This window comes from Canis lupus, chromosome 3 (assembly GCF_003254725.2).
Source record: "Canis lupus dingo isolate Sandy chromosome 3, ASM325472v2, whole genome shotgun sequence".
In the NCBI taxonomy this organism is placed as follows: Eukaryota; Metazoa; Chordata; class Mammalia; order Carnivora; family Canidae; genus Canis; species Canis lupus.
In genome coordinates, this window is record NC_064245.1 from 14,453,676 (window position 1) to 14,481,526 (window position 27,851).

General features: G+C 37.0%; 2 protein-coding genes across 18 annotated transcripts in view; both read left to right on the forward strand.

The window, feature by feature from the left end:
- Window positions 1–27,851, forward strand: part of MCTP1 (multiple C2 and transmembrane domain containing 1) — a 528,482-nt gene that overhangs the window by 314,600 nt on the left and 186,031 nt on the right. For 9 of the 17 annotated variants that reach the window (XM_049108211.1, XM_049108223.1, XM_049108215.1 and 6 more), the window contains 4 exons: window positions 731–790; window positions 6,193–6,270; window positions 11,220–11,390; window positions 14,322–14,452. In XM_049108211.1, coding sequence (XP_048964168.1) covers window positions 731–790; window positions 6,193–6,270; window positions 11,220–11,390; window positions 14,322–14,452 — 440 coding nt within the window. The remainder of the gene's footprint in view (window positions 1–730; window positions 791–6,192; window positions 6,271–11,219; window positions 11,391–14,321; window positions 14,453–27,851) is intronic. The other 8 variants (XM_049108213.1, XM_049108216.1, XM_049108218.1 and 5 more) reach the window with 2 other exon arrangements.
- LOC112653306 (U1 small nuclear ribonucleoprotein C-like) lies at window positions 23,056–23,705 on the forward strand. Its single transcript, XM_049108228.1, has one exon. It carries the CDS (start codon window positions 23,126–23,128, stop codon window positions 23,591–23,593), a length of 468 nt encoding a protein of 155 aa, XP_048964185.1. The 5' UTR covers window positions 23,056–23,125; the 3' UTR covers window positions 23,594–23,705.

Sequence of the window (27,851 nt, forward strand, 5' to 3'; positions counted from 1 at the left end):
GATGCAAAACATTCAAGTGTGAAGGATGCATGTAATGCAAATGTTCTCTTTAAAAGTGAGCAGCTATGGTTTTGATTTCCTAAAGTCGAATTGGTTTCACTTTATGAAAGTCTGAGGATTAAGTAATAAAATATCCAACATGAATTTGTGACTTTGTTTTCGGCCCAATAGCCACCCTGCTCATTATTCATTTCTTGTCAAAATTATTTTTGCGGAGCTCAAGTTAACGAAGTAATTTATATCATCTACATTCTGTATTATATCTTAAAACTAGGAAGTTTTTAATTAGGGATTAAACCAAATTTTACTAAGTGTGTGTTTATAAATAAGATTTCCATTGTCATTCTTTAAAAATGTTCTGAAGGCTATGACATTGTTTTGTTAAAAGGAACAGATATTATCTGACTTCCTTCAGAATCTTCAAGTATGTTTGAACAGTCCTACTTTCTAAAATAAAGTGTTAGACTCTGAGATGTAATAATCAATAATTTAAGAATGAAGAGGTAAGTAGATTCTTTTAAAATAACAGAATCTTTTCTAAACTTACTACCATTGATAATTGGATATGAATAAAACAAAATCTTTAATTTACTCAGGGAAGAAAACAGTTTATAAACACTGAAAGTGTCATTAGGATATCTAACTTTGGGGTTTTGTTCATTTTTATTTTGTTGGGCTAAATATTCTCAAAAACACTTCAAAATGTAGCTAAATATTTGTTTGTTTTTAGGATCTCTCAGAAAATGAAGTGGTTGGATCTTATTTCTCTGTGAAGTCTTTCTTTTGGAGGGTAATGTCTAAATCCTTTATATTAATATTTTGGTTTTGGATAGTAATTTTGAAAATTAAATATGAAATAGGAAATTCACTTTTTAAAATAGGCTCTCAGAAAAATGTATTCAATTGACTTTCTTTATTAACTTTTATTCCAAGCCATTTGAGGGACTCTTTCATTTCTTCATTTGTAAAACCTAAGAGCTTCATATACTTCATATATATTGCTTTGAAGTCAGTTCCTTGTGGGACCAAGTTTATCACAAATTCTCACCAGCTAGGGGCTCCCAGCCCTTCCAGGAAGATGATGATGCTATCTAAAGGGTCCATTCAGTTTCTTTTTTTCCCTTCTTGTAAAATCTGCTCCATCTGTTTGAGAAAAATTTACTTCCATTACAGTGATCTTATACTATATACATACTAGATAATCAGTGTTCTTTCTTTGAAAAAAAAAAAAACTTATGAATTAGAAAACAGCAACTCTGCTCTTGATTTAAATAAAGAAAAAAGTGAAAATTCTACAGAGAATTTGTTTTAAATGCCATTGCAATTTAATGTTATTTATTCTTTCATGACTTCCCCATAACGAGCTCTGTCATCCTTTTTGCTCTGCTCTAATTCTGCATTATGCACAGCACGATTTATTACAAATGCACTTAGTAGTTTGCCAAGAGTTCCCTTCTTTCTTTGAAAATTCACACTTGGTACATGATTACCTAGCAATAGATATTGCAGTGAAAGTGCTACACCCGTGGGGCCTTGCCATTTGCTTTCCTTGGCTCTGAAACTGCTCATGACTGAAAACTACCTTTCCCCTTTAGAATTTTATGACGTGTTGAATGTAGTGTCTTTTAAGCAGACTGGTCGGCACTAGATTAAGTCGTGCATTGAGCCAGTATAAACCACATCTCTTCATCCTTTGCTTCCTTCACACATTTTTTTTTTTGCAGCCTTTTATTGGTGAGAGCTTATTTTAATTATTAGAGCATCTTCATTTCCTTTCAGTCTACTGATGGCTGCCTTCACTGATGTTAGTCTGTCTTTGCTAAAATAATAATTTATTTGATATGTTCATACATTATTCGTGAGAACACAGAGTGACTGCTTTTGAATTGTCACATTACCTTAAGTGGAATTTGGTTTTTGGCAAAAATTTAGACTCTGTTTTCTTAAGATCCACAAATATGGTGAATTCATATACTATGCCTCTTTGCCAAGGGAGCAGAATTCAGGAGTGTTCTGTATTGAATTTGTTCTATATGCAGCCAATGTACAAACTGATCATTAGGAATGAAGCCTTGCTACCAGGATCAATTACATAAGTAATAATTTTTAAGGGTTTCCCTCCCAATGATTCTTCCAACATCTTTCCACTTTGCTACTTCCAAATTAGTATCCCATGTACCAGTACTTTCCATTTGGTTGTGTTCATCCTTAAATATTCTTTTTTTTAACCCTTAAATATTCTTTATTAACCCCTCTCAATGTCTTGAACTGTCTCATTTTAGAATAAGAAATACACCAAGTTAAAATATAACCTTTTTGTATTTGAGGTACAGTGGTCTTTTCTTCTGAGCATATGTTGAGTAACTAACAAAGTGAGTCAAAAAGAGAACCTATAGAGGTCATTTATTTTATCACTGAGGAAACTAAGGCCCAGAGAAGTAACACCATTGACTTGTTGTGTCTGAAAATGGGATGAACGATCAGGACCAGTATTTTTCTTTCTATGAATATCGTGGATATAATTGTTTAAAGCAACTGAACTGCTTTTTGGGTCAGTGATGAATACAGATGTGATATAAAAGTAAAGCCCTTCCCTTAGTTTATCTTCATTGAGCCCCATTCAGATTCTTCTTGCATTATGTAACCCTTCTGCCCCACAGCTCCTTAACCCACTGATAGATGGATGTGTTTAAGGGCTGTGATGTTTGAGGTCCCATCTTGCAGAATCAGAAAATCAGTGATCCAGTCTACTTTGCATGAATATGATCTTTCATATTCACATTCAAAGGTCACTCCAATAACCAACCTTATTGTTTTTTCCCCAGGTAATATTTATACTGTGATTAACTTTTAGGTGAGATGTAGATGAAGGGAGGTTTTCCGGAGACATTTTCAGATATGTAGAAAACCTAAATGGTTCAGATAAAATCTTACATGAGGAGCATATGCGTGCTTTTTGAGTTTTTATCAGCTTATTTATAGGAATCAATAAATGTGTCTTGGAGACACTAAGTAAAACTGAATCCTGGTGAGATCTTGCTTAAATGTCAGGGCTACTTGGTAGGTCTTAATTTTCTTGAGAGCAAAATAATAAAAAGGAAAGACTGAAGAATACAGATGTATTCTATTTTTCCAAAGGCATAACATTTAAAATTCATCAAAACATGATATCTTAGGACACAAAACATGAAGCACTGGATATGGCAATTGCCATGTTTCTCATGAAAGCAACCAACATTATGTGAAGTCACTTGGATTGCTCTAAGTCACAATTTCATTGAAGATTTTTAACTTCCATTAAAGGATGATAACTTAGTAGAATTGCTTCAAGTTCTTGGCACGTTTAAGTTTTTCTCAGTTAACTCCGTTGACCAGACGTTTAGATCTTGATGACTCAGAGTTAACTGAACAAACCCTGTTATTAGAAACACTATAGTAAATTTAAGAGAAATGTTAAAATTGTGTAATTGGAGAAGGCTAGGCTATACCAAGATACCTCATATAGAAAAATGGAGAAATGGATCATCATATGGAATAGGACAAAAAGAATGCACAGAATACAAAACAATTAGGACTTATGTCAGAGCACCATCTCATGGTAGGGTTAAATCAGAGTTTTAGGAAGGTTGAAGGAAGAAAGACCCTGCAGACACAGGAGAAGTATTCATTCTATCAAACAAGAATATTATCCTGTGCTGAAGTGATTACATTCTGAACAACTCAACCGTATATGACATACACCCAAGAAAAGTGAAGGTGTTATTTATATCTTTAGGTATGAAAGTAAGACCCTCAGAAAACAATGTATTTGTAACATTTAGATAAAAATCTCAAAAAAAATATATGAGTCAAACCCAGGATGTAAACTTTCTTTACATCATTGGTGGAAACCAGTATATTACTTGAGAAACCAATAGGATTACAATATATATGATAATTTTCTAATATTTTATATTTTGAGCAAACATCGTAAAAGCTTAAGAACTTTTGTTTGGCGACAGTTAAGTTTAGAGATGGTAGTTAAAGCATCTGAAGTAAACATAAATACCTTCCTGACACCATAGGTTGTTTCAAGAAGAAACAGAAATAAGAAAGAAACTTTAAGGATAAAAAACAGGAGAATTTCTCTAAGGATTATAGTGCCGTGAGTCATTTTCTAAGAAAAAGGGGATCAAAGCTTTATTATTACATGAGGCACTTGAAACTAGGCTGGACAAAGGCCTGGGAGGGTTTTCTGTAAAGGCAATCCTTCTTTGAGAGGACTGTAGAACAAATCTACTTGTTGGACTTCATCACCTAGGTGCAATTCACTAGAATAAACTCAGCAGGCAAAGGAAAAGATAGAACATGCCTGTGCCTGGGATTGAGCTAATAATTGCTCCACACTCCAGGCTTTGCAGCACAAAACAGCCCTTCTAGGCTGTCATTATCTCTTCTTTGTAGTGTCTCGTGGATCATTTGATTAAATAAAAGCATGTGCGCCTCTGTGCTGAAAATAGAGGTGAGCTGACTCCACACACAGCTATTGTAAAGACACAGTGATGTCTTTCACTCCAGTTGCACAGGGTCTGGGTCTCATTTGGAAGGATTAGGTTGTATACAGGTTATAAGTTCCAAGGTAACAAAAGCCAAGGATTATTTGCACATATCAGGGAGAAGATTAATAGGACCAAGTGGTTTTTAGCCACATGTTAAATCTAGATAGATTTTTTTTGGGGGGGGGGGGGTTTGCTCTGTTTTTTAAACCAGGATCTGGAATAATAGGATCTGCCTTCTATTAGTGATCCAGTTTTTCAAGGAACTGAATTAATAAACTTTAATAATAAACTTTTAAACCAGAATTGAAATCTAGATGTGTTCTCAATTTACGTATGAGATTCTACAATTTCACCAACCTTATTAATGTTACACCATAATTCATTATGGAGCACAGTCAACTCTCATATGCTTTACTGAACAATATAGGCTAGAGTTATTACCACCTACCAACTTTTGCTTCCTCTGAGTCCCTGAATAGATTTTCTCAATAATTTATACCCATGGACATATTTTATTTAAATAGGAGCCAAAGTATTTCAACAAATCCTGTATATTATTTCCCTTTTTTTGTTTTTGTATTATGAACTTTTTAGGCTTTGTCCAAAAGCCTAAGAAGAGATATACCAGGGAAAATCATCAATTAGGTATCAGCAACCACAGATTCAAATCTCAACCTTGCCAATCACTAATCATTTGGCTTTGAGTAGGGTATTTATCATCTCTGTGCCTCAGTTTCCTTACCTTAAAAATGCCTATTATGAAAACCACTGGAGTATGAAAACTCTAGCACCTAGTAGTTGCTCAATACATGCTTATTTCTTAGTGTATTGTCTAAACTATCTTTCAGATTGGCTGCATCTCACCCTCCCCATTGGTGTTCTCATCTCATGATAATACTACATTGTATGGAAACTGTCTAGATGCTCTAGTCATTTAATACAAACTTGTAGCTTATCATAATAATTTCCTTCTGGTATTTCTTTCTGAATCCATCTCTTGCTGTTCATGGTCTTAGTAACAAAGGGACATTTTTGGTTGCTTTCTTAGGCACAAGATTAACAGGGAAAATGGGGCAAATTTCATGGGGCAAAATTTCTGTTATTTTAGAGATATCGCTTGAAACATTACAAAAGATTAGCCCATGGGATGCAGTTAACATGATCATACTTGTTGCCTATCCATGGAACACGTATTCTTCTGGGGCCTTATCACTTCTTTGACATTGGAAACAGTCTCCAAAATATCCTGAAGCAGCAGTGTTGGGGAAATAATTCTTTCCATGATTTCTCTTGCTCTGTTTCTTCTCTCTGCCACACTCATTAACAAAAATCTGAAACCACTCTGGCAGAGTCCATCATCATTCAATCTCTGTCCTTTATTTTTTTGACCACTTAGCAATATGCCACTAAAGAAAATGGTGGCTGGAAATTATATTATTGCATTGGCATTTATCTTCATTGTGCTAGAAGACATTTTCTGATGGTGACTTAGGGAGCCAATACCTGTGTGTGTGTGTGTGTGTGTGTGTTTGTGTATGTGTGTGTGTTTCAAATAATGTGTTTTTGAAAAGTAATGCTAAACGCTGATTGAAATGAGGTGTTGCTAGTGGCACAAAGCTTTCCTGTACAGCTTTGATCATTCATCTCCATCCAGACGTGCAGCAGGCCTGCTCTTCCTGTCCTGGGTTTCTGCAAAGCAGAGTTTCAGAGTACTTGTTACCAAAATGCACAAGTAAGTTTGATCATTCGGTTTGTTTATTCCTTCTGAGCTTGCATGAGCTGTGAACTCTCATGGCTGATTTACTGTCCTGAAAACCCATTCTTTATCCTAAATGCATTATACACATGAAGAGGAATTGAATCTTGAATTCCTTTTCAAGGAATAATATACATAAACTAATACTTTCTTTAAAATGCCAACTCACGCATTCTAAAATCTTACTAAGGATATATGTCATTAACTAATTGCCTCAGAATTTGAAGTTGGTATTGATACCTAATATCTTGATATTCTTTATTAAGTCTGAACTTAGATGAATATTCCTTATGAGAATGATCTCAAACTTCAGCTCATGTGAGAATCATGTGGGACACGTGTTGGAGATATATATGGGAGTAGCTCTGCTCCACAAGAACTGAATCACATCCAGGAGGTCAGGCCCACTGATTTCAACAAATTGCTGCTAAAATTTGGGAATTCCTCCTTTAAAAGTTCAAAGGTTATTTCTTCCTTTTGCAGTATTGGGTCTTTGCTTTGAAGCTAGGCTGTTTTTCCTTTTACTTCTTCCTTCTTTCTTTCTTTCCCTCCTCAAACAGAATTGTTTCAACAAGGGCATAAATGAAAACAATTATGTTACCTCAAATAACTCAAATACCTTTAGTTACCTCAAATAACTAAATCCACTTCTGATATGTTAATCTTATTGAGGGATATCTTGGATTTAATACTCCTTGCCATTTAGGTGCTCAATAAGTAATTTTTGATTGACTAATTATCAATACTTCAATTGATATATATTATTGAAGTATATCTTATGTGGAAAAAAAACCATTAAAGGAAGAAAATAATAAACAAACTTCACGTAATTGTGCAGTAGGCTCCTGCTTATCTCTTTAAATTCTCCAATATCCAGGCCAACCTGCTTTCCTAATCAGTACATTTAGAAACAGGACTAGAAGGCTCTAATTAGCATATATAATATCCATGCAAGAGGGTGGATAATGTTCACATTTATAGTAACTAATAACAGTAATTAGAACATAGGAGAGCCTTGGGTGGCTCAGTCGGTTAAGCGTCTGTCTTCAGCTCAGGTCATGATCCCAGGGTCCTAGGATCAGATGCCGGGATCCTGGGATCAGGCCCCGAGTGGGGCTCCCTGCCCAGCAGGGCATCTGCTTCTCCCTCTCCTTTTCCCTCTCCTCTCTCCCCTGCCCCTGTGTTCTCTCTCTCAAATAAATAAAATCTTGAGAACATAGGTCAGTGCCCATGACCCTTAGAACTTTTAAAGCAGGGCTTCCCACACTTGAGCATGCATCAGAATGACTCTGAGTGAGGGCTGAGTAAACCAGAGCTTCTGATTCTGTTGGTTGGGGGTGGGACTGAGGAATTTGAATTTCTAGCCAGTTCATGAGTGATGGACACTGATGCCAATGGTCTGTGGCCCACGCCATGAGAACTCTGCTATACAGAGGAAGGAAACTGAAAACAGAGCAGCAAGTGACTCAGCAAGTGCCTTGAAGAGCATTAACGCTAGTGGGTTTCAAAGTTTCTTTTTTCTTTCTTTCTTTTTTTTTTTTTAGTTGTGGAAGTTCATTTGTCAGCATCCCTTCAATGAGCTCCCTGAAACTTTGATTTAAAAAATTAATAAACGTGCTAAAGGGCTATCTTAAGAAGGTTAAATCTCTTTTTGTTTATGAAATATACTGTTTTCTATTTAGGCCCCCCGAACATAGACACCCCCGGTCCCTCCTTAACTTCCCGCCCCTCCACACACACTCTTACTACTCTTAACAGTGCTCTTACTACATTTGGAGCTCTGGAGCACAGTCTGGGGAACGATAGGTAAGAAATGAGGCCCAGAGAGGGAGCAACATGCCTAAGTCACATAGCAATTGCTAGAAAGATGCAAATGGGTCCTTATGTTAAGTCACTGTCTCTCCTAGTGCTGGTAGTGTCAGATTATATCTTCCTCCTCTATACCTTATAATTTTATTTCAAATTCCTACTCTTCACACTTAGACTAAATATTTATTTCATGACTATGCAGTTAATCAAGTCTCAAATGAGTGAAGGAGCACTTCTTTTTAAAGAAGTATCATTTTTACCAAAAAAAAAAATATTGAAGACAGAAAAATTCCTTTTAAAATGATACTTGGTTAGTATTCCTTTGAGAACCCCCTTTTCCTTTTAACCTTTTATGCAGATTACCTTAATTCCCACATTCATTGACCCCATATGTGTACAGAAATATTCTCTCTCGCCCTCTCCCTTGGCTTTCCAACTCATTTTAGGAATGTTCTTTTAGGCTATAGGAAAGCATTTTGTGACTAATGGCAGTAAGTAAAGCCTCCATTAAGTTCATTTTATTTCTGTGGAAGCATGGAGGATCCCATGGAAAGCATCCTTTCTCCTTCCCACCCTGTAAGTAAAGTTCTTGTCCTCATGTGAGAAATGTAAGGAGGGGGCATGGTACCATCCAAGAAGTTAACTTAGCATTGCTACTTGGAAGTGCCCCATAGCCTAGATTGTACCCACATCTAATTTGATTGAGTGCACCAGGTATGACTTCTATGTCTAGAGTACCTAGAAAATGTTATTAAGTCTATCCAGCAGCAAGCTGAAATATTGTAAGTATGAATACATGTGCTTGTATAATAGAAAAGTAGAAGGTGATTTCGTGTATTAACCATGCAGGAAAATCTAAACTAGTTTCAAATATAACAACTCACTTACCTGGAATATTATAGGAACCTTAGGAACATTATACTTAAATCATGATTACTTTTAAACCTAGGAGAGAGTCTCTACCCCAAAGAGCAATATTGGGAGAAGTTCAAGGATAAAGGTCAGAAATACAGGGTTCTAGGCACAAATCCAACACCTATTAGCCCCAACCACACTGAGTCTCAAATTTCTCATCATTAAAATGGAAATAGCAGGCCTTGTCTTCCTACTTCAGAGAGTTTTAGTGGAAATCAAGTGATATAATGCACACATACACACTTTGAATTCTACAGCTCCATGTAAATGGGTTGTTATTAAGTCCTTGGCCTTTGCTAAGATAATTATTTCTTCTTACTTACCAAAAATTCACTTTTTTCTTTCCTCCTTTGCCACTCATATTCCTTAACAAAACCTTCAGACCCGAAGTTTAGAATCTGTTTCTCTAGAGCCTGTAGTTGGAGGCAATCTCCAGAGCAGCAGAAGTGGTCAGATAGAAAGATAGATAGATAGAGAAATAGATAGAGTAAGAGATAGAGAGATAGATATAGATAGATAGATAGATGATAGATAGATAGATGATAGATAGATAGATAGATAGATAGATAGATAAAAAATACAGTTATCTATTGCGTTGTATATTAATAAGTAGCTTGAAATCTTAGAACCCCTTCAAGGTCACTTGGTGCAATAAACTTTTTTAATCTGAGAAGTCCTTGATTCAAATAAAATCCAATGTAGAAACTCAATGTGTAAAACAGATGAGAGCAGAGGGACTCCAGCTGACGTGGGTCATGGAACCTGTGGAAGTTACAGGTGCTCTGTGAAAGTCCATTGCACCCAGGACACACTTGAATACTGTTCTTGTTGCTCACAGAGATGAGGGGTGTGTAGGCACAGTCCTGTGTTGATGTTGATAACGCAGAGCCACCAGGCAATGTTGTTTTAAATTTGCTGATCATTAAGGCAAGGGAATAGGCAGTGTGATTTAGAAAGATTTCCATTAAAATGTTCAAATATAAAAAGTATTGTCTTTTGAAGAATGTAGTTCTCATTCTTCTAATAAAAGCAACCTGAAATGCATTACTTTTGATAATGATAGATAAAAATGGCTATAGCATTGGTGTGAAATGAAAAAAACCCCAGGAATTGAAAGTGAGAAAGGGAGGTCTACAAAATAGGCTATAACTTTATAATGCTAATGTAGAAGGAATTGGGCTGAAAGTGGAGTTAATCTATAATTTAGAAATGGAGTACTCTGAGATGGAAAGACATGTTGAATTCCTTCATGAAATGATTGTAAGTGAAGAAAACATGCTTGACAATACGAAAGAAACAGCGGTTTTTATAGGACTGCTTGGTTCTGAATCCAAATTGAAAAAAAATTAACATTTTAGCTACTTTGATTTGTTGTGTGTGCTGTTTAGCTCAAAGAGATCATGTAGCCATTTCTGGGAGGCTTCCTAATTTTCAAAAATTGTGACTTCATTCCCTGGCTTGAACATTGTGATTTAGAATTGAGCATAATAAAAATTATTAAGGAGAATGTTCAAGTACTAGAATGAGAAGTAATTTCAGAAACATACCTGCCAATATAAATCACATGTGTAATTTTAAAAATTTGTGATGCAAGTTTCAGCATAAGTGAGACACCTCACATGGGTGTATTGATTTCATTTTCTGTTCTACAGTACCTTGTCTAGTGGGCTGAAACTCCATTGTCTCCTAAGATAGCAATAAAGAAGTTTTTTAATTGTCTGAACAGAACTCGTTACTAATCTCACAACTAAAACCCACTAGTAAAACCAACTTATAACATGAAAAGGATTTTTTAAAAAACCATTACTAATTAAAAACTAAATATAACAGTGCAGATGATATAAATGCCTTTGGTATTTATAATATTTATTTTTCACATATTTGACACTGGCATATTTGACCATAGGCAAATATTCTCTGATATTCTTGAAGTATCTACATAATATGATTTTAAGAGTTGGAAAACTAGACTTTGCTTTGAGTCTTCACCTCTTCTACACCTTAAATTTATGAGATGATAATTTCACATTTATAAATGGTTTTATAATTTAAATAATAATCTGTAAATTATTTTTATCTTTTTAAAATTGTAACTACCTGCTTTTTTATTTTTAAAATTTTTTCACAGGAGAAAGGGTAATGCCAAATGAGGCATTTAGTTTAAAATTCAGTAGGCTAACTCTGTTTTCCTTTACCAAAAGTTTCAGACCCAAAGTTTACGTCTATCAGACGTACGCAGAAAATCGCAGCTTTGGAGAGGAATAGTCAGCATCACATTGATTGAGGGACGAGACCTCAAGGCAATGGATTCAAATGGGTTGAGTGACCCCTACGTGAAGTTCCGGCTTGGGCACCAGAAGTACAAGAGCAAGGTAACCACATCTCTTTTGTGTTCCTCTCAGTATTTGGAAGGCAGTGGTTGGTTGGTTAATAGACATGCTTTGGAGAAGAAAACACTAGATGCTTTTTTAAATGCTTAACAGAACTTCTTTTGAACATCATGTCAGCAAAGCAGACCAATAACTGAACTATTGCATTTCTTACTTAATGTGCTCTGTGACCTTGCATAAACTACTTCCTGTCTCAATTTCTTTATCTATAACACAATAGTTGAAAGTATCTCTTTAAAAAAAAAAAAAAGCTGGAACAAACCTATGTTGATGCCTGCACATAAAGTGCTCAAGAGTGTTGGTTACTATTATTATTACAGTTAGTATTGGTATCAGTTCTGCAAATAGCATTATTTAACCTCCCGTAAAAATCTTTATACGTAACTCTAAAACATTTTCTTCCAACAGACTTGCACCAATGCAGATTGCAAGATTTTTCTCTCTTATTTATTTAGAAAACAAAGGGCCAAATTCCTGCTGACCATACTAGCAGTGTGTCATGGGGCAGGTTACTCCATGCCCCAATTTCCCCATCTGTAAATATGAGAATTAAAATAATAACTACTGGGGGGATCCCTGGGTGGCTCAGTGGTTTCGCACCTGCCTTTGGCCCAGGGCGCGATCCTGGAGTCCCAAGATCGGGTCCTGCGTCGGGCTCCGGCATGGAGCCTGCTTCTCCCTCTCCTCTGCCTGTGTCTCTGCCTCTCTCTCTCTCTCTGTCTATCATAAATAAATAAAAATAAATAAATTTAAAAAAATAATAACTACTGAAAATAATAAAGTTATTGAGAAGATTGAATAAATACATGTCATCCACATCGAGGGCTTGTTTTGCACTGCCTTGTCCATAATAAATACTCAATAAATGGTAGTAGCTGAAAGAGTGGCAGCAGTAATAATAAGTATATTGTGTAATAACAATTATATTAGAAATAATAATATATTAAATAATCCTATTAGTATAATTATTGATAGAAGTAATGATAGTAAAGGTCATAGTGGTCATAGCTATATTGGGGGTACAATATATTGGGTTATCGAAATATAACCTTTATGGGGCACGTGTCTGGCTCAGTCAGAAGAGCACACAGCTCTCAATCTTGAGGTGGTGAGTTTGAGCCCCACACTGGGTGTAGAGGTTACTTAAATAAATAAATAAAAACTTAAAAAAAAAAAAAAACAAGTACAACCTCTTTAATGGCCAGCTTTGCTGTATGGTAGTCATCACTTGGAACAAGTCATCACATCTGTCTTGTATTAAAAATCACATTCTACTTTGATGGGGATATCTCACTTTGACATTATCATTTTCAAGAACTTTTGATAAATTGCCTACCTGTGTTCCTTCTTGCACTGGAAGTTTTCATCAGTAACCAGGTAGTTAGAAACATCACAGAGCTGATTCGTTAGTAGGCAGTGAGAACTGCTTGCAGGCTGATTGGCTACCTTATTGAGTGCCCACATGGAGAGGGAAGGCATCACTTCTGACCTGAAGGAAATCATGTAGGGAAGATAATCCTAAAAAAGGAAACTGAAAAATTAGACTCTTAATGGCCAAATAAGTAAGACAGACCATTCTCCCAAAATACCATAGAAGTGTATCTGAGCCCAATAATGAGAGATTTGAATTATCATAGGATCCATCTAGTGCCATCTTTTTTTCTTCTATGCACTTAATAACATATTTTAAAGAAACTACTGATTCCAAAAATAGGTACCTATGACCACTTCTATCTTGTCCTTTATCAATTAACATCATTTCCCTGTTCTGGTAGGCTTAAAACATTACTTATTTTTATAGTTCTGCTCTTTAGGTGTGAAATATGAAACCCAGCTATGGACACGTGTCTCTCTTTGCTCTTTGTTTCCATGATATATTGCTGATTAATTTCAGATTATGAACTTTAAAAATTGTGATTCATTTGTATTACCTTTGCACATAACATACTTCATTGCTTTCAAAGTCTTTACATCTGAAGATCTCGGTCTCTTATACATTCAGAAGAGAAAAGGCCACTGTCTGACCTCTTGCTAAAAAGAAAGACTAGGGAAACAAATATGAATGTTGTTTAACCCACTGGTGAACGAAATTTCAAAGCACATCAGTATGAGTCACTTTATTCATTGATATCTTATCTGGATTATGTGCGGTTACAAAATTGTACTTCTGATATCTATCTTGTATTTGCAATGTAGAGATTATACACACACATTCGTATTAATTCACAAACATTTTTGACATATTGTTTTGGGGAAAGAGACCCGAAACTCTAATCAAAGACCTGAGTCACAGTCTAGATACTGTAACATCAGTGACATAAATTCTAGGTCTCATTTTCTCCAGATATAAAATGGGGATGAAACATCAATGCTATAATTCTAATATAAATGTTTGCCTGACCAACCCAAAGTTACTTGCTCTTTCCTCCTACTCCCATAGATCTTTATTGTGTAGTTTTTATTCATGTATTCGGCTCAGAATTCTCATGTGTGTGGGGAATAAAGGGGGAAAAAACCCTGGAAATCCACATCTTCCATTATTATGAAATGACAGACTGCAAGTTATGTCTTTGTGCATTAACTGGTTATGTAAAATAAATGCTAGTATCAAAGTGAGCTATTTCACTTATAGACTATTTGCCTTTTCTGTATAATTCATATGTCTCATCTCTTATTCAAGATGATGAAGGGGTGCCCTTTGGTTTTCAGGACATATCCTTGAGGGTTCCTTCAGATGATAGGCATTAAAGATGCTAGAGATTTAATGACTCATTTCCATCATTTCTGGAAGCTTTTGTTCAAATCTCACACATGCTTTTCTAGGTAGTACCTTACTTTTTATTTAAGGCCCCAATTTAAAAATTTTTAAATAGCTGATATTAATGAGACAATAATTACTTTTTGGTTTTCCAGATTATGCCAAAAACTTTGAATCCTCAGTGGAGGGAACAATTTGATTTTCATCTCTATGAAGAAAGAGGCGGAATCATTGATATCACTGCTTGGGACAAAGACGCTGGGAAAAGGGATGATTTTATCGGCAGGTTTGTATGATCTGGTATTTTTGGTTCACTCTAGAGAGGGTGAATGTTGTTAAAGGGATCTGGTTATTGTCATTGATCTTTACCCTTTTGAAGGAAGGGATCTGACCATGGTAAAGCAACGCTTGGGTAAAGTGAAAAAGATTTGAAGACTGACCAGTAGGTGGCAGTTTTGACCAGTTGATGGACAGGCTATATGATTTGATATCTCAAAATTTTCTCTCCAGATGTCAGAACATTGTATGTGCAAGTTATGGGAATTGAGAAAGAGGAATCTCATTTGATGCAAGATACTTAAACAAGTAAACAAAGGGCATAGACCTTGTCTGTAAAGGGAGCTGAGATAGTATTACTTTTCACGAAGTATATTGTGAGACCATAAAATGCATTGTTTCCTATAACTCCCTACAAGGTAGAGAATCTTTATAATCTCTTAGGAGTTCATAAATCTGTAGAGTTCTCAAGTTTTAGTGATGGAAACATGTAAGTGAGGCAGATCCATGTCAGTCTAAGAATACAGGGAAGAAAGGAGTATTTTGAGGCCTAATGACATCTCTCCACAAAGACAAGGTTATTTTGAGTGGCTGCTTGAATTATATGAATTATTTTCTTGCTTTGAAATCTATTTCTATGTTTTGATATGTATGTGCCTTTGTAATAAAACACAATGAACCCCTCCAATACCAAATTAAAGCATGGTGTACAGAATAATTTGTTAGTTTAGAATAGTCTTAACTTCACTGTAGTTCACATGAATTCCAGTTCCCTAAACAACCAACCTGAAGAAATGCATACATACTAATAATAATCAAGGGGATTTCATGCTAGAAAAGCAAGAACAGGAATCCATCCCAACATGTTTATCTCCTTGTTTTTGTTGTTGTTGTTATTCTGATATACATATATTTTAAACAATAGTTTTCTTTATAGGATCATGAAGGGAGCGGTTAAAGATTAGCTTCTTTTAACCCATGATGTTTTTTACTTATAAGACAAAATGGAAAAAAAAAAACTATTGTAACCTAAAACTGTGTTATATTTCAGCCCGTTTAAAAGGACAGGCCTTCTTTACATATTTTTTCCCTCTAGAAAAACACTATTTTCAGAGTTTCCTTCAAGTTCCATCTTGTTCTCCTGGGGATACATCATCAGTTTAAGTAGCTTAAGTATACATCTGTTAATACACTAAATACATTTCATTATGATTGTATGTCTATGTTTCTGTCTCCCTCAACATGCTATGAGCTCATTCAAGTAGGTGCTGTCGAGATGTTCCTTGAATAATTAATTCGTTTTCATAATTTATAGCAACATTAGCCATATTTGGTAACCATAAGAGAATCAGAAGGACTGTCAGGTGTAACTTGCTACCTCGGTCTCCTTACTTTACATTCATTCTTTCTTATATTAGTAAGATAAGGAAATAATTGCTACAATGTGCTGCCTTCCTGTACTTCTGGGTCCATATCACATGAAGTACATCTTCTCCCTTTTCCTATTGTTTTCCCATAATAACAGATGTCCTTTTATGTATTTTTTCTTTGAAAATAATTTCCGAATTTGGAAATTATGACAGTTTCTCTGACCATCTGGTACTGATCTTTCCCTTTTCTTCACCTGATAATATTATGAATTTTTCAAGGGCATGGCTAATTATATTATGGAAATGGTTGACAGAGAGGTGGACCTGTTTATCCCATCTCACCTTATTTCTCTGGGTTTATCCATAGTTCAGCAAGTTTTGAGAGAGCAGTAACAGCTGGCTGATCTGAAGAAAATAGGGGTTGTTCTAGACAACTGAGGGAGCTAAGGAAGTCTACAAAATTTGAGAGAGAAGAAAACCATTTTTGGAACTTTGTAGTTGGTGAGCATGTGGAGGTGCTAGGCAAGTGGCGTGCCTGAGTGGGAATGGAAGCTTTGTGCCCTTTCCCCATACCTTGCCTGGGTATCTCTTCCATCTGGCTGTTCCCGAATTATCTCCCTTTATAATAAACTAGTAATGTGGTTGGATGTGTATTCTCCCTTTTTATTTTTTCTAGATGTTGGAGGTGTTACTGCCTACGTATAGTTTCTGGGCTTTGCCTGGATTGTTAGACAAGTTGTTTATATTCATGGTTATTACACAGGAGAACCCAGCAAGCAGAATCAAGGAGCCCTGGGCCCTATCACCTGTGTTATCCTGATGGGTACAACTTTATGCTCTGCTTTCCAGTATCTTGGTTGTATTAAAACTGACTTGAGTGATGAGTTCAAATGCTACCACTAAAGAGTTAATAGGGGTTTTTTAAACTCCTTTATTTTGAATGACTGACTTTTATTTCAAGTTACATTTTTCTCTAAATATAATAAAAACTTACCTGGCATCAGCCTCACTTTTTGAAAAATCCTTTTTTGGTCATATGCCCAAACATAATGGCTTATAAAAGCAATTTGAGCCAAAAAAACCTTAAGATACACAAGAGTACAGGTGTAGATAAGATGACTCCTAGGACAGCTTTGGACTATCAGTTAAAGCCCCTTTATATAATAAAGGGAGTTACTATAAAATTTTGAAGTAATAACAAATGTTCAGTAAAACCTTTTTGTACACTAACTGCTAATTTAACCAAGATGTCTGTTGCAGAACAAGGAAATGACTATGGTAAATAATTTCAAATCTATTCAGTGTCCAGATATCACTAGCAATGCTAGATTCCTAACTTTGTGCCTATTAAATTGTACTTTAAACACATCCTACCACTGAAAAGCAAGGTATTATTGCATCTAAGTGGTAGGCAGAGTAAAGTGTTTCTGTGAAGATTGGGTGGTAATGGTGGAAATAATGTAGATTGTAATAGAATTCCTTGGTTCCTAGAGCAGCGTAGATGGGAATTGACTTCAATTCCATTAAGTGAGAGTTCTAGAAGTAAAGTAGCAAGAGTAAGCTCATTGTGGTCCTCTGCCTTGTTTTGCAAGCTATCATTGCACCATTGCATGTCCTATTAACTTTTTATTATTTGTTTAGAGATATTTGTTACATGTAACTAATGTAAATTTAAGGTGTACAGCAGTTGATTCGATACATTTATATATGCTGATATGATTGTCATTGAAGCTCTAGTAAGCACCTCTATCACATCCCATAATTCTTTTTTGTGATGAGAATAATTAAGATCTGTCTTTATTAATTTAAAAATTAGAAACTATTCTGGGAGTTGGCCAGTGGTTGGTGAGTAAATTTAAAGTTGGCCATGAAGGATAATACTGTCCCTTCAATAGCTAATTACTTTTTTTAAGGATACTATCTAAATTCAATCCTAAATATGAGAATGCTTGTATGGATTGGATTATCTACATAGACTAGCCTGTTGTGTTAGAGTTTTGTTATTGTCCCACTTTATTTTCCAGTTTGGGCTCCATATAATGATTTTTGAAAATGTATTTTGTAAAAATATGCTCAATAACAGGGTTTTTTTTTTTTTCATTATAAAGACAAGGCTAAAAAAAAAGACAAGGCTGTGAAGGAAAAGGCCACTTGCAAATTTGGAGTGTTGATATCAAGTGAAAAATATTTAATACTGAACACTACCCGCTGCCATTCTCATTTGAACCCACGCAGTCAGGCTTATGCCCCCAGCAATCCACCAGAACTGTTCTTGTCAAGGTCACCTGTGACCACCAAGTTGTTAAATACAACAGCCAATTTTCAATCTTCATCTTACCTGACTCAGCAGCAGTACTGGGCTTGGCTGATTGCTTCCTTACCTTAAAACACGTTTGTCACTTGGCTTCAAGAACACCAGATCTTTGTTTTTCTTTTACCTCATCACCTCTTTCTTCATGGTCTCATTCACAGACTTTTCCTCATCTCCCTCCTGTTTTAGCTCTGGAGAGCCTCAGGGCCCACTCCTTGGGCATCTTCTCCATCTACACCTGCTCCTGTACTGTCTCCATCTACTTTTCTACTTTCCATACTGTCTGAGATTGATAATGACAAACAGCTCCACTTCCTAACCCTTCTCTGAGCTCCAGATTCCGGGCCATCTGCCTGCTAGATATCTCCACTAGAATGTCGATAGACTTCTCCAGTTTAGCAGGTCCAAAGCCAAATTTCTGACCCTCTATATCCCCAAATCTGCTCTTCCTTTCAAATTCTCCCTTATTTGTTGATAATGCCAAAAAACCATGGAGTCCCATTTGCTTCCTTTCTTTCTCAGACTCTTATCAAATCCATTAGCAACCTACCAATTTTTCCTTCAAAATATACTCAGAATCCACTCCAGTCAGTATCTTGATCTTTATAATTCCGATTGAAGCCAGCATCAGCTCTCATGTGGACAATAGCCATAGCCTCCTGTTCTTCTTTGTACATAACACAAAATAATTTAACTCCTCTGCTCAAAACCCTTCAGTTTTTTCCCATCTTACTCTGGGCAAAACCTGGGTAAATCCTTAGAGTGGCCTATAGTGCCTCATGTGATCTATCCCTGTTAGCACTCTGCCTTGACCTTCTGCTGCTCTGTCCCTCCCTCCCTCTGCCTCTGTTCCAGCCTCTTTGCTCTTCCTCAGGCACACCAGACACCCCCCTACCTCATGACCTTCCCCTCCATCTGTAACGCTCTCTCTTAGGTATCCACCTGGCCTGCTTCTTTACTTTCTTTAGGTCTGTGTTCAAATGTCACATCAGGGTGGGGAGCATCCATACAGACCCTATTTTAAATCCAAATCCCCTTTCTTTGACATTCCCTTTCCCCTATCCTGCTCTGCTTTTCTCCATAGAAGTAATCACCATTTGACATGTATGCATTTCACTTACTTATTTTATCATTTGTTTCCCACCACTGGAATGTAATCTTCATGAGGGCAGAGATTTTTGAGTGTTTTGTTTTTGTTCACTGTCCCACCCCAATGCTTAGAAAACTATATGGCATATGAGAGGTGTTTAGTAAATATTTGCCAGATTTTAACTTAAAGACCTGAAGTTTGATTTAATCCTGGAAATTGTGGCTCTTCCTTCTCTTAGTTGACCCTTGATTGATGTGAGCTTGAACTGCACACATCCTTTATACACAGGTTTTTTTCAGTAAATACAGTACTGGAAATGTATTTTCTCTTATGATTTCCTTAATGACATTTTCCTTTCTCTAGCCTTCTTTACTGTAAGAATGTAATATATATATTACATACAAAATATGTGTTAATCATCTATTCATGTGATCAGTATGGCTTCTGGTCAACAGTAGGCTAACAGTAGTTAAATTTGGGGGGAGTCAAAAACTATACACAGAAGTTCATTTGTGCAGAGGGTTGGTTCCCCCCTCTATATTGTTCAAGGGTGCACTGTAAATATATAATTTGACAATAGGTGTTAATGCAAAGGCAATTAGAACAACACGACTTAGTGGCAGGTACAAAATGTCAGTGTATTTCTATATAACTCATAAAGGGAGAATTAATGAGTTAGAGTGTGAAAGTATCTGAGTAATACTTTAAAAAATACTCAATTATTGCATTTTCTTTAAAAAGCCTATACATTTACCAAGATACTTATAACTTCACCATTATAATAGCCATGGAGTTAATGCCCTCTGGTAAATTTTACACAAAAATAATTTTCCCATGAGTAGAAAGAAATAATGATATGGGGATACCTGAGTGGCTCAGTGGTTGAGTGTCTGCCTTTCAGTTATGACCCTGGGGTCCTGGGATCAAGTCCCACATCAGGCTCCCAGTAGGGAGCCTGCTACTCCCTCTGCCTATGTATCTGCCTCTGTCTCTCATGAATAAGTAAAAAAAAAAAAAGGAAAAAAACCCGCAATAATATCAATGTCCTACGATGAATAAGGCACTATTATATTAGCTCAATATGAGGGGATAACAAGAGTGGGTCATATTATGTCAGCTTTGCAGATGCAAAAGTGAGGAGGAAGGAGATTTAGAGGTTGCTCAGCTAGAATGAATCTGAGGGTGATTGAGTGAGATTCAAATCCAGAACTCCAGACTCTAAAGTCCACATGCCTTTTACTTTGGTCTTGTATTCAAAATGCTCTGAAGCCATTAAGTGCCCAATAAAATGCCAAAGAATCAGTAAACCGACTTAGGTGGTACACACAATAGTGCAAGTTTGAGCAACAAATTTTACCTGTCGCTGAACTATAAACTATCAAGTGAAGGTGAAATAATGTTAATCTGCATGTAATTATTTAACTTTCTGATCACCTGCATTTTGGCAGGCAAGACGGACTGCCACCTTTACGATAATCAGCTAATAAATCCTCATGATTGTTACACTTTTATGCAGAGCAGTAATCTGAACAAATTGGCTGCTGACAGCTGCGGTAAATTGCCAAGAATGAGTGCTGTCAGAGAACAAGTTGTTTTTATGAACGTGCAGAATGAGTAAATCCTGTGTCAAGCAATTTTATTCAGTTGGAGTTATTTGCAATCCAATATAGCAAGATTTATAACATTATTTATTAGTGTGCAAAATGCTTGTTTATCTTTAAAGTGGCATTGATTTGGGGTACATATATTTTAGGTTGGTGAATTGCTACCGACTTTATTTGTTGTCTTGTTATGAGGGCTGAGGCATTGGTTCTGCCCATGACAACAAAGTGCTACAGATGTAAGCGTCGCTGGAGAGCTCTATTTCAACAAAATTTTTGTTAGTGATGTTTGATTAGAAAAACTTATTCCAAATGGGCAAGTTCTGGATAAAGAACAAATGCTTCCAAATTCTACAACCATAAAAATAAATCTGCGACTCTGTGTGTAATGCCGCTGGAAAGAGAATGTGGGATGTGTACATGTAGTTTGGCAAATGGGGAAAACAACCTTTGACTTTGGATAGTAACCAAATTAATGTTCTCTGAAGGTTGAAGATCATTGCATTGAACACTCTGCAGTCCTGATTTGCAACATTTCTTATTTGTGATACCAATTCTCCAATGACTCTTACTTCCTGCATAGAATGGAAACAATCCTCCTGCATTAGGAATTTGAAAGCACGAAGACAGCTAGTCAGAAAATTCTAAACTGAAGAGAGTTTTTTCATGAAATCATTATATTTCACCATTTTTCTTACTAAGGATTGAGTGAAATATTTCATTAGGGAGATCGACAATATTTAAGGAGAGAATGGAATGTGTCATTGATTCTCATCTTGGTTTTTCATAAAATCAACCCAAGCCAAATATATTAAGATTTCAATCTATTTTCTTTCATGGGTTGCTATTCCTTTTTTCTGAAGATTTCTTGCGACAGTTTATACTCAATGCAGTGTTGCTTATACAGTGGGCAGAGTTTCCAAAGAGTTTTCTTTTTTTTTTTTTTATCCAAAGAGTTTTCATGCACCACCGTGTACATATTAAATCATTTACCACTGACCTTCGAGTCAGTGAATAGGGAATCACACAAGTTTTACCAATGTAAAATATATTACGAAATCTCAAAAAGCTTCATAATTTTATTGTTAACTTTGGTCAAAAATATGTAAAATATGTTTTTTAAAATCCCGCCCCCCCCCCCTCGACACCCAAGAAATTTTGTAGAGGCTTGTCTTCCTGTTCCAAAGGCTTTGTTTTTAAATGTCTTGCTAATCACGGTGGCTTCATAGTATCATTAGCTAATGCTTGAAAGCACAGCACACACTTGTAAGTTTATTGTTAAAGTAGATGTAAATTTCTATTGCAAATATTACTCCTTATAATTTGGGGTTGTTTTGGCTGCATTCTTGCTAAATCTGATTCTACTGTCATTGGTTCATAAATCAGAATGTAGCTGACGTGGAGCTCTGCATATTCTTGTTTATCATTCTGCTCACTTGTGCTTGTTCAATTAGCATTATCTTCAATCCACAGTTTCTTTACTGGGATCTTTTAAAGCCAATTGTCCATTTTGTGAGGATTAGTTCAGTTAAAACTAGATTATATAATCCGTAAATCCACTTAACAAGGCATATATGAACTGCAATTCAGTGAAAGCAAGTCAGCAAGTAAGGGGGCTACTGTCAACCCCTCTGTGTTATGCAGCTCCAACTCTTTTCTTAAATACTTGCTGGCCATGAGTGACATATCTGATGCATGGGCCACCTGTGTAAATGCACACCTTCGATATTTATAAAGCTTGATTCCTGTCCTTTTTATAAATTACAAAAAAATCGAAATAGTCCTAACATTTGCCTCCTGCACCCCAGCCAGGGTGCTAAGCACAAGACTCTTTCATTGGGGAGAAATACCGTTGGTCACTGGTTCAGAAATGGCAGATGGAGCTAAGGGAGAATAAATGTGGTAAGAACACTGAAATTCTATTCTTTGAACTCCAATGTCACCAAGTAAATGTGACATGTTTCTTTCATGTGGCTAAATGAATGCATACAGTTTTTAGAAAGCACAAAGAAGTTAAAGCCTTTGTATGGAAGTCAGGAATGTTCCAGTTCTTGCCATCATTTAATTTCTCTGAGTCTCAGTTTCCCCATTTATGGATTGAGAGAAAGTAGCTCTGAAATCTTCAGTTTTGAATCTGTTTTGATTCTTCTATTGATTGATTGATTGATTGATTGATGAGTTGTGTTAAGCAGGGTAGTAAGCTTTTAAATTTTCCAGTATCAAACCAAGGCATATGTGACAATAAAATCACACATTATATTTAGATAGTACTTCCAGGCGGGATGGAGTGGCCAATGGCCTGCAGAGCAACATGCCTAAGTTTTATTGTGACTACTGCGACACATACCTCACCCATGACTCTCCATCTGTGAGACAGACACACTGCAGTGGTCGGAAACACAGAGAGAATGTGAAAGACTACTATCAGAAATGGATGGAAGAGCAGGCTCAGAGCCTGATCGACAAAACAACCACTTCATTTCAACAAGGAAAGATACCTCATACTCCTCATACTCCATACTCCTTTGCAGGGGCAATGATCCCACCTCCCCCCAGTATCCCGGGTCCTCCTCACCCTGGTATGATGCTAGTCCCCCATATGTGGGGCCCTTCCATGATGCCAGTGATGCACCCTCCTCCTCCTGGGATGATGCCAGTGGGACCTGCTCCTGGAATGAGGCCACCTGTGGGAGGCCACATGCCAATGATGCTTGGGCCCCCAATGGTGAGACCTCCTACCCATCCCGTGATGGTGCCCACTCGGCCAGGAATGACTTGACCAGACAGATGAGGAGGGACAGGAACCTCTTTGTATTCATTTTATATTACTTGTTCTACTTCACCAGGAGATCATGGTGCTGTGACTCTGGGTGTTTTCTAACAGCATGACAAGGAAGACCTGCTTCCACTTCCTATCAAAGAGAGAATAGTTTTTTCAGTGGAGTAGTGGGACAAAAAAAAAAAAAAAAAAAAGGCAATTTTCATTTGTATTGTGGAATGTGAAAATAAAATTGTCAACTGTTTCAGTTAAAGAAAAAAAGATAGTACTTCCAACTTTTCGTAGTACTTCCTCATCCACCCGTATGTTCTTACAACTCTATGTGAAGAGAAAATATTTTTAAAAATTTTATTTTATTTTTATTCATTCATTTTTTTAAACAAAGATAGATAGACACATCATCTCAGGCAGAGGGGTTGTCCAAACACAAACAGGTAAGCCCTAGCATGGATAGAGGGAGAATCGCAAGCTGTCTGGAATGGCTTCAGTAGTAAGTGTGAGTCAGCAAGTGACACACAGCTGGTAGTAGGTCATGAAGGGCACCATTGCCTTACTTAGGGGATTTCATAGGTAGTGGGAACCTAGGAGAGGAACATGGTCAGGTTTGTGCCTTAGACATCTGAAACTGAGGGGATTGAATTGTATCAGTCGTTTTTGCCTCAACCAGATTCCCTAAGAACAGAGCTTGAGGCAATGATTAAGTGCTCATACTTCATTGGGAGGTACAATAGCCAGCGCTGACAGTGAGAGAGAAAGAGCATAAAGCAGGGAAGAGTAGGAGGCAATGCAAAGCTGTTTCTGGGTGGTGGTGAGGGGGGAAGGTTTCCTGTATCTTAGAGGTATAGCTGGTTGCTGTGCACCCATTTGGCCGCTTGTGGAGAGGCAATATGGTGAATCATAATTTGAAGCACTTTGGGAGCAGGAAGAAGGTATGGGGAGTTATATTCCCATTTCCTATTCCACCCATTTAAGTTTACCCCAAAGAAGACAATTGCTGCATTGTTTCATCTGGTTTCTTTGACAGGTGATCAAGGAGCCAGATCCCACAACTTACAGTGTGGCTTTTCATCCAAGCATAGATGGTCTTAGAAGCCAGAAACTTGGAACGTGTTGCAGTCAGACCTAGATGCACAGTGGCAGCCAAGGAGAGCCCCCAGTTTATTTTGGCAAGTGAAAGTTGAGCCAGTCCTAGGTGAAAGCCCAAAGAAGACCCAAGCACAGTTAATCGGTCATGGTGGTAGGATGAAAAGCAGTCCCTTAGGAAGGCACAGCCAAAGCTGTGGCAAAGCAGGCAGCAGTGGATCCAAGAGGCTATGGCTCCAGGAGAATCGAAGGGGTTGGGACGCCTGGGCACCTTAGTCGTTGAGCATCTGCCTTTGGATCAGGGCATGATCCTGGGGTCCTGGGATCAAGTCCTGCATCGGGCTCCCCACAGGGAGCCTGCTTCTCCCTCTGCCTATGTCTCTGCCTCTGTGTGTGTCTCTCATGAATAAATAAATGAAAATCTTAAAAAGAAAAAGACTCTAGGGGGTGATAGATGTATCCAATAGATTTTCAAACCAACGTGGAACACCAATGTGAAACGATGTAAGAGGAGCTGTTCTTTGAACCAGAGATGAGAGCACACCCTATTTTTTACCCTTCTCCTCTCCATGGTGATTTTTGAGGTACCCCTTAATGTTCCTTGGAAGACAATTTATTTTTTAAAATATTTTATTATTTATTTGAGAGAGAGGGAAAAACAGACTCCCTGCTGAGCAGAGAGCCCAATGGGGGCTCGATCCCAGGACCCTAAGATCATGACCTGAGCTGAAGGCAGAGCTTAACCGGCAGAGCCACTCAGACACCCCATTCCTTTGAAGACAATTTAAAAATAGATTACATTATCTGCCTTCTAGAATCAACTTTAAGACTTTTTAGGGGGGGTAGTACATTTGAGGAATAATATTTCCTATAAAATGAATTTGTTCTCTTAGTTGTTTGGTTTGTGGAATTGCAAAGACAGGAAGATGTAAACAAGTATGAACATAAGTAGCGTTGTAACAAATTGTGAAATTTGGGGTTTCCAGGAATCTGTAAGTTCCTCTAGTTCATATCACAGATGAGGAAACTGGAATTCAAGAGGATAAGTTGAAAAAGGTCATACAGCTAATTAGTGACAGATGGGGGGCTGGACCCAAGGGAATCTGACTCCCAATCCTGAGCTCTTTTCCCTGTATACATATCTGTGTATAGACTTTGGGAGTTCATGAATTTGCTTCAGGGCTTTTTAAATTTTGCATTTTCATTTTGATAATCATATGAAACTATTAATTGCTGCCTGTTCTGACCATCCAGATGACCACCAAGGACTTCTATATCCAAACTATAGAGAACCCTTTCTTTCTTTCTTTAGTACGTACAGGTGAGCTAAATACAGGTGAATCTGCCTGTTGGGTTGCTATACCAGACCACCACAGACTGGGTGGTTGTAAGCCACATAATTTTTTTCTCACAATTCTAGAGGCTGGTAAGTCCAAGATCAAGATACCAGCAGAATCTGTTTCTGGTTTCCTGGTTCACCGACTATTGTGTTTTCTCTGTGTCCTTACATGGCGAAGGGGTGAGGGATTGCTCTGGGGCCTCTTTTATGAGGGCACTAATCTCATTCATGAAGGTTCCACCCTCATGACCCGATTCCCTCTCAAAGACCCCACCTTCTAATGCCATCACATTGGCGAGTAGATTTCAACATAGGAATTTTGGAGACAAACATTCAAACCATGACGCTGACCTATAGCGATAAGTACTGGATTCATTTTGCAATAGACTGTTCTGCAGGAGTTCCATCTTTGTACATATTTATTCAACAGCAACAAAGGAGTAGCAAAGGCTTTTTTCCCACCAAATTCCAACAATAATTTTATTTAATACCCATTTAATGCAGATATCAGTCATGCTATAATGCTAACTTTATTCTCAAGTTAACAAGACAATTTTACTCAATTATCAGGTGACATTTCATTTAAAATGGCATCTGAGGATTACTCCTGAGCAGAGTTTTTGGAGGAATAGAAGAGCTGAATAAGCCAAACTACAAGAACTTGGGAGTCCTTAATACTCTGTTCTAATAACATTTATATAAATAGGCATTTTCTACATTGGAATTATTTAGTCAAAATTCTGAAACATTAAATATAGGACAAAATTAGAAACTATTTCTACAAGAATATCCAACACTGAAACTTTAGTTGCAGCTGAAGAGCATAATCCTTGCTATAAATTTACAATGTTAAGTTTTATTATTTTCGTAGTTTTTAAAATCCAATTTTTCTGAGTTTATCTTCTTCATTTTAAATTTTTTTTAAATTTTTATTTATTTATGATAGTCACACAGAGAGAGAGAGAGGCAGAGACATAGGCAGAGGGAGAAGCAGGCTCCATGCACCGGGAGCCCGATGTGGGATTCGATCCCGGGTCTCCAGGATCGCGCCCTGGGCCAAAGGCAGGCGCCAAACCGCTGCGCCACCCAGGGATCCCAGTTTATCTTCTTCTAAGAGCAATAACTTACATTCTTCTTCCATAGTTTATATATATTTTAAAAGTATAACATATTTCCATGCTTGAAAACTGAGATACTTTTTTCTGTCAGAAATAAGTCCAGATTTCATCCAGTTTAAGAACCACTGCAAACAGACACACTTTCGCCTGGTATACACGGTTACTTAGTGAAGACAACCCAGGAAAAAGCCTAGATCTTGGATTCCATCATTCAAGTTCTCAGTCCTAGCTCTGTAACAACAAACTATATCTCCATTGGTCATGTAACTCCTCTGGGCTTCAGTTTTCTTATTGCTAAATTAAGGAGATTGTGAGGATCACAAATACCTATGCCTATTTGAATCAGATACAGAATTAAGTGAAATAGGCCAGCTGTAAATAATAGATAGTTTTAGGGACAGTAATTAAGTCAGAGATCATTTACTCTGTTTTAAAATGTTTTTAATTGAAAATTTCTTTTTTAGCACTACAAGCGAAAACAGCACATCCATGGACCAGATATGATCTGAAAGTTGCCAATTTGCAATTCTTGGGCTAGATCATCTTTAGAGCACCTTTCCCAACACTAGAGCATCAAACACAGTGCCTCTAACGTAAATAAGTAGTAGGCCAGCATCCATATGACCCATGTAAAATGGCAATAGCCATAGAAAGAAACCTTCCAGAACACTTCAGTGTATTTTAAGAGTGATGCAGTGTCATATGGAAGAGTAAGGCA